Here is a 17,757-nt window from a genome sequence, read left to right as displayed (position 1 = left end):
TCTACCCATAACTGTTCCCACCAAAGTACAACTCCAATACTCAATTTCTGTAGCAATATCAGCCTCATCAATAGTCACCTCTTTTTCCCCACCCCTGACAAACGACAAGGTCATCCCCTTACTAGATGATTTCAGGGCCTGAGCATAAGGTTTCTTCAAAGGAGGGTTTGGAGCCGCAGTATTAGCCACAGGAGTCTTCACAGAGGGAATAGGAGATACCTTTTCTGGCACAGCTGACGTGGAAGCCCCATCAACTACCACCGGCGTTGTAACTGGAGACGAAGGTCCCATAAAATCACCAAGAACGACAGATCCTGGAGAACGATTAACAACCACATCGTGTTTCCCTGCAACAATCTTTTCTGTAGATCTAGTTGACCGACCAGCGACCGGAATTTTGGGCGGCCGGCCCCTCGGCATGCCGACGAGACTCTCAAGCTAGGGTTTGAGTGTACCACTCGAAAATCGCTTAATTTCAGAGAATTATTGATATTATTATTATTATTATTATTATTATTATTATTATTATTATTATTATTATTATTATTATTATTATTGTTGTTGTTGTTGTCGTTGTTCTTATAATTATTATTAAAATTCATAACATTTATTGGTATTATTATTAAAATTCATAACATTTATTATTAATATTATTAATGAGGCAGACCGAACCGACTTGACTCACTTGCCAATACGGGGTCTTACAAGTCAACACGCTTGCCAACATGGTTAAAAATTCGCTTGGTACCCTACGAATCACAAATTGTTAAAAGGGAATTCTATCAAGTTGATTACTGAAAATACATGTAACACATTTTCTATAAGCGAATCGCGAATCGGTAAGGCGTATTCATAGCGAATATGGTAACCGTGCTTGCCAAACCATCATTTGAGGTACACATAAAACCTATAAATATCTCACTATTCACCAATCAATGGTAAAAACTTCTCACCAACAACTTCCTCTCTCTAGAAGTAAGACTACTCGAGCTACTACAAGAGGGCACAAAGAACTTAACTTCAAGCAAGGTCCCGACTATCCACCATTACCGTAAGGCATCAGAGAAGGACCTTTTGCATACCCTCTAAGGCCTTTGTTACGCGTGAAAGATCCATCCGAAAAGAGCAAGCATAGGCTCGAGATGCCATATGAGAGTAGGGCGTTGACTCGACCTGAATTCGAGCAACGCTTACTTGAGTGTTTTTATTCTAAACAATTATTTTACTAATATCATTATTAATATGACCTTATTATTTATTATTGTTATTAAAAATATTATTAGTAGAAAAATACTATTTTTTCATTATTATAGTTTATGATTATTCATTAATAATATTATAACTTTTTTCTTATAAATATTAATTTTAGTATTACTATTATACTATGAATATTAATACATTATAGTTGATAATAACAATAATATTGAATACTATTATTATTATTAATATGATTATTTCGATTCAATTGACTTTATTCATTCGATTCGATTCAACTCATTTCGATTGATTGATTCGATTCGATTCGATTGATTCTCTCATTCGATTCGATTCACTCACTCTATTCGATTCGATTCACTCTAAAAAGCCAGAAAGAACAGGGCCTTAATCGCCTTAATAACGCTATGTACATTTGAGCAATTCAATTGCAACATGCATGCACGTTTTATCAAAAGTCCAACCATCCGGAGAAAAGTAGCAACTAACGTGAGAGTATGTTATCATTGTGAGTTTGTGACAATAGGACCCGGCAAAGAACCCCATAAATTATTGTTAATAGAACATCTAATATCTTTATATAAGTAACATTTCGAAAAATAGATCAAAGGAAAATCACAAGAAAATTAGATCAATTTAAAATGGCGTTTTTAAATAAAAGAGGAAGGACAATACTAAGTGTCTTAGTGTTTGCGACAATTCTTTTCGTTCATGTGGTTGAAGGACATCCAAAATATAGTCCAGAAGTTGCAGTTAGAAGAAGCGTCGGAAATGTCCGTCAAGATAGTCTATACCGTCGTGTCATGAAAACGACAACCATGCCGAGGAACTCCAAGAAAAAGCAAGAATCAAACAAATACAAAAGCGCAGGCTATGCCTCTACTATTTCTCCACCTTCTTGTGTCTTCATGCTTTCGGTTCTATTCTTCGTATCTTCTCTTATTATTCGGGTTTAGTTGATTACTATCCCTATCTACATTCTTCATTACGAGTAAATATTTCCTATTCTATTTAATTCCTATTACTATCTCCTATTTTTATTTTAATTACTTTTAAAAGATAAGTTAAAATGTCACAATTTACATAAAATGTTGCAATTTACATACATTCAACGGGTCTAACGTGTCAAATACCTTTAACATAATTCTAATAAATTACGGTTGTATATTATCTGATATTCGTATCTAATATTTATCAATTATTCGAATCTCCAAATATGAACTATTTATATTGTCACGGTATTAACACTTAATCACTCTCAATTATATGTTCATGTATTTAATGATAACGCCTGCTATTACGACCTGTGCATTTTTTGCACGGGTATACCGTACGTACATCCTGTCGTTATTTCAAAAATATGTAAACATGTCAGTTTTTTTTTTTTTTTACTAATGATATACGAGTATAATTTAACTTTTATTTCATTCATTATTATTCCAATTATTACTTTAGTGGACTTGATTGCGTGACGATTTGAATAAGATAGCTTGTAACGTGATACCTTGTCATTTTGCCAACGATGCCTTGGAAGTTAGTTGGTTGTCAATAATGTTAACGTCTCCTCTATTATAATCAACCCATCTCTTCTCTTCTAACTAACATCTAATTAAACTCCTTTACACATCTTTGTACTAATTACAAGGTCAACGACCATCTATAATCATACTAGTAAGTCTCCTATAAAACGAGTTTACCGGTGATTAATCAAACCATTCCAAACCCGTTCTAATGACGCGTCTTCCTGATCACCTGATACTGATACTAGAAAATATATTACCAAGACTTCCGGTAAGATCTCTATTTCACTTCAAGTCCGTTTGTAAGGATTGGTTATACGCCATTTCGAGCCATGATTTTGCAAAATCGCACCTTAGATATTCATCCTGGCGCCCTCATAACTTTCTTTTACTTGCAAATGATTCAGAACGATATTCTACGACGAAATTCAACACGATTTAAAACCCGTAATACTTCCCCTAGACATTGATAATGATGTAGGTGGGGTTGTAGATATAGTTGATTCTTGTGACGGGCTTGTATGCTTGTACCGCGAATTAAACCAACATCGTACTTTCTATCTTTGGAACCCTGCTATTCGACAAAGTCGAGAAATTGACCAAATTGTTGAACTTAAAGAAATCGAACCCTTTATGTTCACGGCAGCTTATGGGTTCGGTCATGGATCATCCATTGATGACTACAAGATTGTTGCCATTTTTACGAGTTATACTAATGATTTCAATACTCATTTATATGTATATTCTTCGCTCTCTGGAAAATGGCGAAGAATAACTTATGTTTTAGATAATAATCGTGTGTCTACGATAGGAATTCATAAGGGTGTTTTGATCGATAACGCTGTGTACTGGCCCCTTAGAATTCGCGATCATGGAGATCAAGATATTAGGAAATTATATTATAGATAATATTATGTGGTTGTAATTTCCTAAATAGCATTATCCTAGCCTTGATTTACGGTGGATATTGTTACCTTTGTACTCTATTTAAGCCAAATTATGGCTAACCTAATAGATTAAGCATTCCCCTAATATCTCCTTAATAGAGTTGATCAAGTGCGGGCCGACCCGTTTGGCCCAGCCCGTTCGGCCCGCTAAAATAGCGGGCTTGGACAAGAAAAATCAAAAATTAAACGGGTAACGGACAAGAAAATTCGGCCCACTAGAAGTAATGGACGGGCTTGGACTAAACAAAATTGCTCATGGGCGGCCCGCTAGGCCCGCTATTATTAGTAACCTCATAAAAGTTCTCAAACCCTCAATCTCAGACGTTCTATGCTCATTTCATTTGCAATTTGTACACTCTAAATCAATTAGGTAGCGCAAATGAATACTTATGCCTTACATATAAGTGGGAGATTGTCGGTATTTACACTTGTCGTATAAAGATTCTCCGAGATTGGACATGCTAACGGGATTGTCGTATAAAGATAGTACCTTTCAAGTATTTACACGGGAATAGGGATGTCAATGGATCGGGTTCGGGTCGGGTGAAGCCTCATCCGTCATCCATCCGTCCTTTTAAAATCTCATCCAACCCGTCCGTCATCCGTGAAACATATCATCCGTCATCCATCCATCTATCATCCATGGATGAAACGGGTGGATCGGGTGATAAACGGGTGTTGTGTATTTATATATTTCAAGTTAAAAAAAATGATGATTTTTTTTTCTCTACAAAAATAAAGTTAGATAATTATTTTAGTTTAACTTTCTAGTGGGTAGGTTCACAAAATATTTATATTGAGAGTAGAAAAATATGAAAATTTAAATATTTTATATCTTAATAATGTGTTATATGTAAAAAAAATTAAATAAAAAATAATAAAATCGGGTGATGGATGGATGGCGGGTGGATGGCGGTGGAATTTCTTCATCCAACCCATCCGTCATCCATCATCCGTTTCATCCGTCATCCATCCATCATCCATTTAAATCGGGTTTTCATCCATCTTTTAGGATCGGGTGAATCGGGTTTTGATGGATGCGGGTGAAATTGACATCCCTACACGGGAATGTATGTAACCGCTAACAGTGCTGCACAAATATCGAGGCAAAAATGAACTTTTGATGTTTGTAGTAGAACATTGCCAAATTTGTGTTTTTTCCAAAATTAGTAAACTTATCTTTTGAAAATTAGTATACTTTTTTAAGGGTAGACTTTTAAAGATAATTGTTAAGATTTAGGGGATGTAGCTATAACAAACTCGTGTTTTAATAAAAACACTAATTTTTGTATTTTATTTTAGTCAGGCCCACGGGCCGGCCCGCTCTCTTGAAGTGGGCGGGTACGGACAGTGGAAAATGGCCCGCTTAGCGGGCTCGGGCGCCGGACACTTTTTTAGCAGCTAGGCCCGGCCCATGTCCGGCCCAAGCCCGCTTTTGATCAGCTCTACTCCTTAACATGGTATCAGGGATTCCTCTCCTCTCAAAAAAACTAACCTAATTCCCTCATCACGAAAATCATACGATCAGACACCATGGCCGGAGATGCTGACTCAGACGCCTTTCCCAAAATCGATCCTCTTAGCCCTTATTACCTTGGTTCACACGATGTTCCGGGTGCAAAAATATCAAACATTGTTCTTCGCCGCGACAACTATGATTCTTGGCAGAAATCTATGACATTTTCTCTCAAGTCTCGTCGCAAGTTCGGATTCGTTGACGGGACGATTAAGAAGCCCACTGTCGCGTTCGATCTTGAAAATTGGGTGGTTGTAAACTGCACCATCGTCCAATGGATTCGCAATATGATTGATCCAAGTTTGCTTGATAATATATCATACCCTGATGACGCTGCCATTTTATGGTCGGAACTCAAAGCACAATACGCTGTTATTGATGGAACGATGATTCACGGACTCAAAACCCGCTAAACAAACTTGTAAGCAAACCAAGGGAATGGACGTGACTACTTATTTCGGAAAGCTTAAGTCTCTTTGGGATTCAATTGTTAAGCATGAACCGCCGTTTGCTTGTCGTCGTGGGAAATGCGAAAAGTGCGGTATCGGAGAGAAGGCTATTCAACGCCAGGATAATGAAAGGTTACATCAATTCTTCATGGGACTTGATCCCACCCTTTACGGTAATATCCGATCCTCTCAATTTCAATTGGATCCTCTGCCTGCTCTTTCCCGTGCCTACAATCTCGTTCTCCAAGAAGAACGTTTGCGTGCTGAAACTATTCCTGATGTGTCTGATGTTGCAATTTTTGCTACCCCATCTCCTAATGTCGATTGGCGTACACTTCGTGACAAAGAACGTGTTGAAAAACGCACTCTATTTTGCTCGGCCTGTGAGACACGGGTCATGAGGCTGCTCGCTGTTTCTTTAAGACCATGCGTTTTCCGGAATGGTGGAGTGATAGGCCTCGTAACCTAGCAGAGTACCGTATTTATAGGGCTCGTGCTGCTTCGCGTGGTTCTGGGGGTACTACTAATACCTCTGCTAATTCTGGTACGAGCGCATCCAGTAGCTCTTCCAAATCAGACCCGACAGTGCGTGCTAATGCAGTGGTCACAACTGCTTCGGCCCATTCCCTGCTCTCCTCGGATCGTCTAAGTGGTATGTTTAATTGGATCATTGATACGGGTGCCTCCAATCATGTTACTGGCACTTTGTCATGTTTGGAAAATCAAAAATGATTCCGGCGATCCGTGGGCTTCTCAATGGCCAGCAGGTCGTGTCTTCTGTGATGGGTTCGGTCTATGTCAACGAGTCTCTTACTCTTCACTGTGTTTTATTTGTTCCCACCCTAACATGCAATTTACTATCCGTTTCCCAACTTACAGTGGATACTTCTTATTCTTTTGAATTTACTAAGAAATCATGTCTTATTCAGAACCTTTCTTCGAGGAAGACGATTGGAGCCGGTGAGCTACGGGACGGACTATTTTGGATTACAGCGGGGGAGCGGCCATTGACGGTGAATACGGTGTCTGGGCACGGGAGTTTGGATCTTTGGCACAGGCGTCTTGGACATCCGTCATATAAAGTGGTCAAGACTATTCCCTCTTTTAGCAGTTTATTTTGCAATAAAGACGTCATTTGTGATGCTTGTCATTTGGCCAAACAAACTCTTTATAGTTTTATTTTGAACAATAAGCGTGCTTTGAATTTATTTGATTTGATCCATTGCGACTTATGGGGCCCTTATCGTACTGTTTCGTCTTGTGGTGCGAAATATTTTTTAACCATTGTCGATGATTATTCTCGTGCAACATGGGTGTATTTATTGATGGACAAAACTGAGGTAACCGAAATGTTTATGAGTTTTATTAACATGGTTAAGACTCAATTTTCCAAAACCATAAAATGTGTCCGTAGTGATAATGGCACCGAGTTCAATTGTGTGGCTGGCTATTTCTTTCAAAACGGTATTAAATTTGAGACTTCTTGTGTGGGTACGCCCCAACAAAATGGGCGGGTGGAGCGTAAACACCGTCATATTTTGAATGTAGCACGAGCACTCCGTTTTCAAGCCAATTTACCAAAAACTTTCTGGGGCGAATGTATATTATCGGCTGTTTACTTGATAAATCGGACACCATCACCTTTGCTTAATAATTTAACTCTATATGAGTGTCTTTATGGTGTAGCCCCTTCATACGATAATTTACGGGTTTTCGGTTGTTTGGCGTATGCTCATAATCAAAAAACCAATGGTGACAAATTCGAGAAACGGAGTCGTCGTAGCATTTTTATTGGGTATCCACATAACAAAAAAGGATGGAAACTTTACGACCTTGAAACTGAATCCATTTATGTCTCCCGTGATGTTGTCTTTCATGAGTCCAAGTTTCCTTTTGCTACCACACCTACCGAAACTTCCGCCCCCGATACAATCTTCACCGATGAGCCGTTTAATGGTTCGGACCCGACCTTCAAGCACCACACACCACCGTACATGATCCGAATGCAACAATGCACCCGCATTCAACCTCTCGTTTCGCGCTAATTTTCTCGCCGATCCGAATGCAACATCGGACTCTGAATTCCGCCTCGATTCTCGCTCCAAATTCTTCCTCCGGTTCGGCTCGACCCTCTGGGGTCCGGTTCTCCGAGAGAATTCTGGTTCGGGTTCCTCAGGGTCAAATGAAAAAATGGGTAAAGGTCGCCGCTTGAAGTTTCCTAATTCCCGTCTTACTGGTTACGTTCTTGACATCACTACTAGTCCGTCCTCCTCTTCTAGCACACCGAGCTCTCCAACGTCCTCCTCAGGTACGCCATACACTCTAGCTAATTATGTCAATTGTAATTCTTTTTCCGTCAAACATCGTGAGTTTCTTGCAGCCGTGACCGCGGGCATGGAACCGCCTTCCTTTAAAGAGGCTATAAAAGAGGCCGGCTGGTGTGATGCAATGCGCCAAGAGATTGATGCTCTTGAGCGTAATGATACTTGGGAATTGTGTGATTTACCGACGGATAAAAAGGCTCTTGGGTGTCGATGGGTGTACAAGATCAAATTTAAATCGGATGGTACTGTTGAACGCCTCAAAGCTCAACTCGTGGTATTTGGAAATCATCAGGTCGAGGGGATCGATTATGGAGAGACATTTGCTCCAGTAGTAAAAATGGGTACTATTCGCGCTTTCCTTGCTGTGGCCGCTATTAATAAATGGGAGCTACATCAAATGGACGTCCATAATGCATTCTTGCACGACGACTTAAATGAAGAAGTTTATATGCGGCTTCCTCCTGGATTTAGTCGTGGAAAGGAGGGAAAAGTATGTCGTCTCAAGAAGTCATTATATGGTCTCCGACAGGCTCCTAGGTGTTGGTTCGCTAAACTTACTTCTGCTCTTAAGGCCTATGGTTTCAAGCAGTCATATTCCGATTATTCATTATTTTCTTACTTGCAAGGCGAGGTACGTCTATTTATTCTTATCTATGTGGACGACTTAGTCATTGCTGGTAACGATTCTTCCGCTGTTGCGCAATTCAAGGAATATTTGGGGACTTGCTTTAATATGAAGGATTTGAGATCTTTAAAATATTTTCTAGGCCTCGAAGTTTCACGCAGTGCTGAAGGTATTTATATTTCTCAACGTAAGTACGCCCTTGACATTATTTCTGAAACTGGTTTGTTTGGGTCAAAACCCGCTGCTACACCAATGGAACAAAACCACAAATTGGAAGATGCCACGGGTGATATATTACAGGATGCCGAACCTTATAGGCGTTTAGTTGGTCGTTTGGTTTATTTATCTGTTACCCGGCCTGACTTGTCCTACGCTGTACACGTTCTGTCTCGATTTATGCATAATCCACGACCCGAGCATATGGCTGCCGCACAACGGGTTGTCCGTTATCTTAAGGGTAGTCCGGGTCAGGGCATCCTCCTGCGTGCTGATAGTTCTTTAACCGTCTCAGGGTGGTGCGACTCATATTGGGGTACGTGTTCCCGCAGTCGGCGCTCAGTCACGGGCTGGTACATCTTTCTTGGTGAGTCCCCTGTTTCGTGGAAGACTCGTCGGCAACACACCGTATCCTTGTCTTCTGCTGAAGCGGAATACCGGGCTATGGCAAATATTGTTTGTGAACTTAAATGGTTGAAGGGGCTTCTTTCGGATTTTGGGGTCACTTTGTCTCGGCCAATGCATGTTTTTTCCGATAGTCAGTCCGCTCTCCAACTTGCTAGTAACCCGGTATTTCATGAACGCACGAAACATATCGAAATTGACTGCCATTTCGTGCGTGACGCTATAGCCGAAGGGTTGATTACGACTTCACACGTTTCAACCAAGGAACAGCTCGCTGATATTCTTACCAAAGCTCTTGGGGGTTCACAGTTTCTTGCTCTACTCCGCAAGCTGGGCACTCTTGATCTCCATGCTCCAGCTTGAGGGGGGGGTATTAGGAAATTATATTATAGATAATATTACGTGGTTGTAATTTCCTAAATAGCATTATCCTAGCCTTGATTTACGGTGGATATTGTTACCTTTGTACTCTATTTAAGCCAAATTATGGCTAACCTAATAGATTAAGCATTCCCCTAATATCTCCTTAACACAAGAAAATCAAGAAAATTGCATTGTTTGATTTAATTTACGAGGAAAAATTAGAGGTACACCCATGGATGAGTTGGTTGCTTCAAGAGAGCGAAGCTAACCTACCTTTGTTAGGGATACTAGGTTGCTTGTCATTGTGTCGGTACATAGATAATACTTGTTTCGATGTTTGGATGTTGAAAGATCGAAATGATTGGAAATCCTGGAAGAAATTGTTCTATGTTAATGTCGGGTATGTCGATTTCATTCACTTCTCAAAGAATGGGAAGTGTTTGGTACACCATTTAAAGGAGCTCAAGGTGATCGATCAAGGTCAGGACGGTACACAATGTCACCAAGGGGATGACACTAATTTGGGTGGACATTACAACGGTCATTTATGGGATGTGGAAGATTATACTGAGGGTGTGTTTGGATAGTAAATATGGAGGGAAAGGGAGGGGGGGGGGGGGGGGGAAGGAGGGAAGAAGGGAAGGGAAAGGGAGAGAAGGGAAGGGGAGGGGGAATGAAGTGTGGTTGTTTGGATACAATTTCCCTCCAAATCTTGCCCATTGTGGAGACTGGAGAGATTTTGATTAGCCGTGGAGGAGGGAAATTGGATCCCACCAAATCTTTCCCCCTCCATTTCCCTCCACCCTCATTTGCTATCCAAATAAAGGATTTTAAATCCTTTACTCTCCCTCCCTTTCTTTTTCCTCCAAATCAGTCAATCCAAACACACCCTGAGAATTTCGTCTGGCCTTTTTGAAGAGGGGAATATCAGGCTGAATAAGAGGGCGTATATACTTAGTGCCAAAAGACGAGAAATTGTTTTAATGTTATTTTACTAAGCCCTATAAAATAACGTTTGTAATTTACTTAGATGGGTTTGTATATGAGTATATATATAATATATAGAGATCGAAGAATATACGTATTGTTATAAATAAAAATTTGTTCCGTCCCAATTATTTTTTCACCTTATTTTATTCTTTGTAAGGGATATTATTTTAGTTAAAGTTAAATAAATAATTGGGAACTAGGGAGTTAGTTCATGAAATTTGGTTGGGATTTACAATGACATTATTATTTAGCACAAATTCTTGTTTGTTTAAGGCTGTATTATTCGTCTTAATCTTAAGACGGATCAAACGTGTAAAACTAAACTAAGACATCATGACATAATTTCTGGGTTTATTTTGGTTCAATCCATCCTGCAACAAATTAAACCCCACATACTAAAATCAATATACTCAATAAAAAAAGGAAAAATTACAAATAACCACCATGTATTTGCGTATTTTTACAAATAACCACCATGTATTTCTGTTTTTACAAATAACCCCTAAACTTTTACGTATACTCCCCAATTACCACCGTATATTTGTACCGATACTCGTTTTTCATATTTTCCGACTCGTTAATGAAAGATTTACGCAGAGTACCCATATTACCCCTACTTATTTACATTCACTAACTTTACCCAAATACATAACATAACTAATATTCAATCACTTTCCCCAATTCCCCCAAATCAATTCAATTTATACTTTCAAACCCTAAATCTCAAAAATCCCCAAATTAATTCCACCCAAAATACACCCCAATTAAAAGTAAATGGTGCAAAATACCACAACCATTACTATTAACCTCCTTACGCCTTTTACATTGCATTTTCTTTTTACATTTGGCTTTCTAAGTACATTATTTGACAACTAAAGCTTATGTGATTTTAAGTGTATAAGTCTGAGTCCGGAATTGCAAAGTCATCAACTGTAGTTACTGATGATACCATATCATTGCCCGAGCAGATATTGTGTCATCATGGGAAATGACGTACCAGATTAGTTCGTTACGTTTGGTTACTGTTTCCGAGGGCGAAAAAGGAAGAGAAGGTGCAACAAGAGTACTAGCCATAATATAGATGATAGAGTGTGCTTATATAGAACTAACAGTCTACGGAGTAATTAAAATGGCCTTAGGCTTGACAAATAATTATGGGTGTTCATTAAGAACTTTTCTTTGTTGTTCCTCGTGAAACTCCATAGCTTAGATGTTTTGAAACGATACTCACAGCACCATTTCTTGTTGTTCCTTGCTAGAAGTTGGAAAATGATAGAGTGATTTGGGGGGTTTAGGGTTTGAAAAGATAAATTGATTTGGAAAAATTGGGGAAAAGTGATTGAATACGGGGTATGTTATGTTTGGGTAAAGTTATTAGTGGAGGTAGGTAAGTAAGGGTAATATGGGTATTTTGCGTAAATTTTTCATTAACGAGTCGGAAAATATGAAAAACGAGTATCGGTACAAATATACGGTGGTAATTGGGGAGTATACGTAAAAGTTTGGGGGTTATTTGTAAAAACAGAAATACATGGTGGTTCAGTTTTTAATTAATTGTCTTTCGGATCGGGTTATTTCGATTTATCTTTTTTTTCGATTTCAATTCGGTTCAACTCAGGTTGGATTCAGTTTTCACTTTTTATCGGTTGTAGATATATCAGGTCGGTTCAGGTTCGAGTCGGTTTAATATCGGAGCAAATAAGGTTCGAGTCAGGTCAATATCAGAGCAGATGAGATTTGAGTTAGGTCATAATCGGATCGGATGTCAAGGGATAAGGTCTTTATTCAAAAAATTGGACATAATACAAATAATTTTTTTTCAAAAAAGTAATATATAATGTTTTTTTGTACAACTACGATATAATATTAATTTGTTGACGTCAAATGGGTGACACTCATGTAAAAAAAAATGACACCTTAAATGTGACGCCTAGGTACATTCGGGTCATTTCGGGTTTCAATGTTGGGTTTCAGTCGTCAATGTACGGGTTAAAATCGGTTCAGGTATATATCGGTTCGGACTAAAACAATTCGAGTTGAAACAGATTCGAGTTCATTCGATCTTGGGTCTATTTCGGATATTAAAAATTCGGTTCGATTTCAATCAATTTAGGTCGATTCTGTGTTTCGGGGTGAAATTCATTATACCTTTCGGATGTACGGTCAGGTGTCAATTCAGTTATTTTCGATCGGTTTTTCGGGTTTGGTATACTTTAACCAGAAAATTATGATGACAAGATTTTTTTTTTTTTTTTTTTTTCTGAGTGGAACGTATATAGAGCCTGAAAATTCGTACTGGAGAAGTGAGACTGTTAACCTTTTGCACCCTCACATTTCCGGAAGTCGACTATTATTCAGTATTTTGGAGTGAAGACCGTAGCAGTTCCAATTGCAACGCAAAATGATATAATTTGAAAGAATAATTTGAAAAAATACTTATTACCAAAGAATGAAATTAAATAAAAACTGGAATACAATATAATCCTATAACTATAGTATAGATCTCGCGCGAATGCGTGCTTTTTAGATAGTTATATTAGAAAAGTTAATAATTACATCATTGTAAGTTATTATCAAAAGATAGAATAATAGAATTATTTAGAAAGTGTTTGCTAAAAAAGCGCTCGTGACCATCATATAAAAATAATAACAGTAAAGTAAAATATTTCTATCACATCATACGTATAGTACTATAATTAGTTCAATACAATCTTATCTATATTAATACAAAAGACAATACTCAATTCTCGGCGCGCCACGTCACTAATGCAGTTTTTTTTTTTTTTTTTTTTCGAAATTCATGTTATGGTGGGACCCGTGAGTGTGCAATGTATTTATTTCTTCAGATTTCCGTCTTTTCAAACATACGATAAATTCCGTTTTACAACAAATTCTATGAAGTAATATTATGAAAAAATTCTATGAATTAATATTATGAAATAGTTTTATACATTCCGTGTAAATAAAATTAATAACATATACGTAGAATGAATTATAAATGCGAGTAAATGAAATTGAATTACATAATTTTTAAAACAAAATTACATATATAATTTCAAGAAGGAATAACATTTATATACGAGATCGAACATCAAACGCAAATGAATTACATACATATGTTAAAGTTGATTATATTATGTTAGGAATCGAGAAGGGAGAATTGTATAAGAGTAATTGTTGTATTATTGATGATAATCGTTCGTGTTTCTTCGATCATATATATAACGAAACACACAAGCCTAGAAAATAATCTAGAATATTCTAAATATTCGATAATATCTCATTTATTCTATATGACATATTATGATATGTCATATTCCTAAATTAGGATATCTCGATATCTCGACATATTTCAACATCTCCCCTCAAACTCATGGCAATTTGTAAAAATTTCCATGAGTTAATTTGCACACAAATAACAAAAAAAGGTAAGAAGAAAAAGTTATATTTCTTCGACCTCTGATCTTCAACACTTCGATAGGAACGGGAACGTGTCGAACCCGTCAAAACGATCAATATTTTCGAATTCGTAGAAATATGATGAAAAAATCGATTTCTTCGATTTCGATCTTCAAAAGGAACACCACTCTTTTTGAATCGGTTTCGTCGGGTGGGAACGTCGTCGCTTTTCGAACCCACCAAATCGTTGAAATTTCGTTGTCAAGAACTTCGCATTTTTCGAACTTGACAAATTTCGGTGCGTAACTCGCCAGTCGATGCGTATAGGACTCGCCAGACCGAGTTTCGAGTAAATCGCCAATAATTATAACGTCCCATATCACCGATCATCATGTGATGAACGCAGTCTAGACATTGAAATACCATCTCATCAGATGATTAAAAAAAGCCATGAAAGCAACACCATTGCGGTGTATATGAATCAAAATGATAGATTTGCTCAAATTGAAGCCATTATTGGCCAATTCAAATTGTTTAGCCAAAACAATTCAATCGTTTTTTTTTTTCTTTGTATATCAAATTTTCGCCAACACAAATTATTATATTTTCGTAAATTCCCGCCGGAGGGCACTATAATTTATTAGTCCCTCCGACAGGGCAGCGGAAGATTGTTTTTAGGCCTCAAAAGCGTGAGGCTCTGATACCATGTTAGGAATCGAGAAGGGAGAATTGTATAAGAGTAATTGTTGTATTATTGATGATAATCGTTCGTGTTGCTTCGATACAATGACTCGATCATATATATAACGAAACACACAAGCCTAGAAAATAATCTAGAATATTCTAAATATTCGATAATATCTCATTTATTCTATATGACATATTATGATATGTCATATTCCTAAATTAGGATATCTCGATATCTCGACATATTTCAACATATTGGATTATATTTCTTTTATCCGGATGTAAAGTTTTTTATGTATGCAATTTTTATTTACAAGAGTAGATTACGTTATTTCCTTATAAACCAGTGTATGTGAACACGTGTTTGTAACAAATTTAAACATAAATTATGTAGATCGTAGATTTAGACCAACTAGATAAGTACAATAGAAATGCAAAAACAAATATACATTCAAAAACATTAATACTGGCCCAAATACATACCCGTGCAATTTTGCACGGGTTTAAAACTAGTTTCATTTATGTAACAAAATCAGAATATCTAATTAATATGTCTATGCAAATTGAAAAAATATTATACCCCTTTTAACTGCAATATCTATTGTTTGTAATAGCATGTGTAAATATGATATAATCTAATTATAGAATACTTCATTTAAGCGGGAAAATTTTATTAATCTCCTATTCTTTTATAGTATAAGAGGGATGAAAATGTTTGCTAAATAATTGTACGTAGCCATCGTGTTTAGTCTTAAAAATAATAACAATAAAATATTTTATCACATCATACGTATAATTAGTACAGTTTCATTTATGACAAAATCAGAATATCTTTTTAATATATTTATGCAAATTGAAAAATATAATATATATTATATATTACATATTACATATTATATATTACAAAATAGAGATATTTATTGTTGGAAAGTATGGCCCATTGTAGATATAATATTGTGAAATCTAATTATAGAATAAATCATTTAGGCGGAAATTTTTTAGTAATCTCTAATTATTTTAGTATAAGGGGGGTTACAAGCATCTTGTTCTTTCACGTCAATCATTATGATCAAACAGTGACATAGTTGACCAATTTACACAAAGGGCAGGTCGGATTTTTTTCAAGCCACTTGAATATACAACGATGATGAAACGAGTGTCCGCAACCCAATACGACAAGCGTGTAACAATGTGTCTCTTGATTCCATGTGAAAAATCTGAAAATAGGATTGTTCCTTACCTTTCCGGTATAGAGTGACAGACAAATAGCACATTTACCTCGCTTCTTTTCTTCGTTGGTTATCACATATTCATTCCCAATTATATCCCAAATCAAATTTTCAAATGTAATGAAGCGCTTAATCTCTTCTAAAATTAACCCAGAATCATTAGGTAATTGTTGCCAACTCCTTACCTCGTTGATTATATCATTCATCTCTTTTTGTTCCTTTTGAATAGTTTCCCAATCTATCTCGTCTTGCCCTCCTCCCACTCCTCTGTATCTTCATCAAAATCATCCGCGTCATCAATGGCCACATTGGCATTATCCACATTAGTCATCTCGTCTTTGTCCATCTCATCACTCATACTCGGTTCTTCACAACCCTCGTCATCGAACACATCTCCATTATTCACTAAGGAGGTATCAACAATCACCTGTTCACCCTTTTTCTTATCATTATCAGCACTTGATTCTAGTCTCGTAGTCGAATGGTCATCTAACAATATCCTCTGCATAGCCTCGATATAACCTTTAGTAGCATATGCCCTCCAAACTTCCACAACAAAAACCAAAGAATAATCACTCAAACACTACTACAGATACAGGCTATAACAACGGTCAAAAACCGTTGTTATATAAAAAAGCGGACGTTGTTAAAGCGTCCGTTGTAGAAGGTTTTAACAACGGTTAGTTTTCTTACGGAAACCGTTGTTAAAAATATTAACAACGGTTTTAAGTATAAAAACCCGTTGTGGAAAGTGTGACTCAATTTTGGGGGGAAAGTTATAACAACGGGTTTTAATATACAAAACCGTTGTTATAACTAAAGACAACGGGTTGTTTGTAAATAACCGTTGTTGTTTGTTCTTAAAAAATAAAAAAAAATTAAATATAATATTACTAGCTATAAATATTAAAGCATCCTTTACCAACATATTAAAGCATCCTTTACTAACATTCATTAATTGAAACAACATGGCAATGAACCCTAATTTTATCAACAACGAAGAATGGCTTACACAAACGATTGAAGATGATGGGAAGGTTCTCGCCAAGCTTCCGCGATCAACACCCATTAATCAAAGCATCCCTTGAACATCAACGGAATTATTGGATTAAGAGGCGTGAAGCAGTCCGGCTTGTCAACAAAGCCTCATCATCATCATCATCTTCATACCCTAGTCGGCTGTTACTTTCGCAACTTGGTCGACCAGATATGTTGAGTTGTACTCTTCCAACCTTATCTCCACATGCAAGTCGTGTCCTTGCATATATTCAATCTGGTATTGCAAAATATGAAGCCAATGACCCGGAAGTTAGCGGTATACCAGAGTGGCGTGATTGGTGGCGGGTTGAGAAGCGCTTTTTACGCTTAACCGGGGTTGTTCCGGCTTATTATACATCTTTTGATTTCGATAATTGTCTTTGTAATGTATTTGGTTTAAAATTAAATGAAATGATCATTTTGAAAGTGTTGAGTTATGCTTGTTTGATTTGCTTCCATTTTTTCAACTCCATAGATCTATCAGTCATCATCAAGATCTGATTATGGCACAACTTCCTAACATATATGGCACAACTTCCTAACATATATATTAATTAAAAAACAACTCAACTCACACATTAGTATAAATACATTGCATTATCTCAACTAACATGCATTTCCATTATCTCAATATATTCTCCAAACCCTAACTGCTAAAACATGCTCGATCCGTACTGAAGGACGCCAAAGAAGATGGAAATGAAATAATTAGAAACACATACATGGAAATGAAATAATTAGCAGATGCTGAACGGAACCTAATGGTCGATAAAAACACATACATTGAAATGAAATAATTAGAACAATAAAATAATGACGATGAAACAAACCTGA

General features: G+C 37.0%; 1 protein-coding gene across 1 annotated transcript; it reads left to right on the top strand.

Annotated features, from left to right (window-relative positions):
- Nucleotides 1-5,215: 5,215 nt before the first annotated feature.
- On the top strand, nucleotides 5,216-5,611 carry LOC141612861 (uncharacterized). Its single transcript, XM_074431611.1, has one exon. The coding sequence runs from the start codon at nucleotides 5,216-5,218 to the stop codon at nucleotides 5,609-5,611; it is 396 nt and encodes a 131-aa protein (XP_074287712.1).
- The last annotated feature ends 12,146 nt before the right edge of the window (nucleotides 5,612-17,757 follow it).

Source organism: Silene latifolia, chromosome 11 (genome assembly GCF_048544455.1).
Source record: "Silene latifolia isolate original U9 population chromosome 11, ASM4854445v1, whole genome shotgun sequence".
In the NCBI taxonomy this organism is placed as follows: Eukaryota; Viridiplantae; Streptophyta; class Magnoliopsida; order Caryophyllales; family Caryophyllaceae; genus Silene; species Silene latifolia.
The sequence above is the reverse complement of the archived record's forward strand: the minus strand, read 5'-3'. Positions and strand labels throughout refer to the sequence as shown.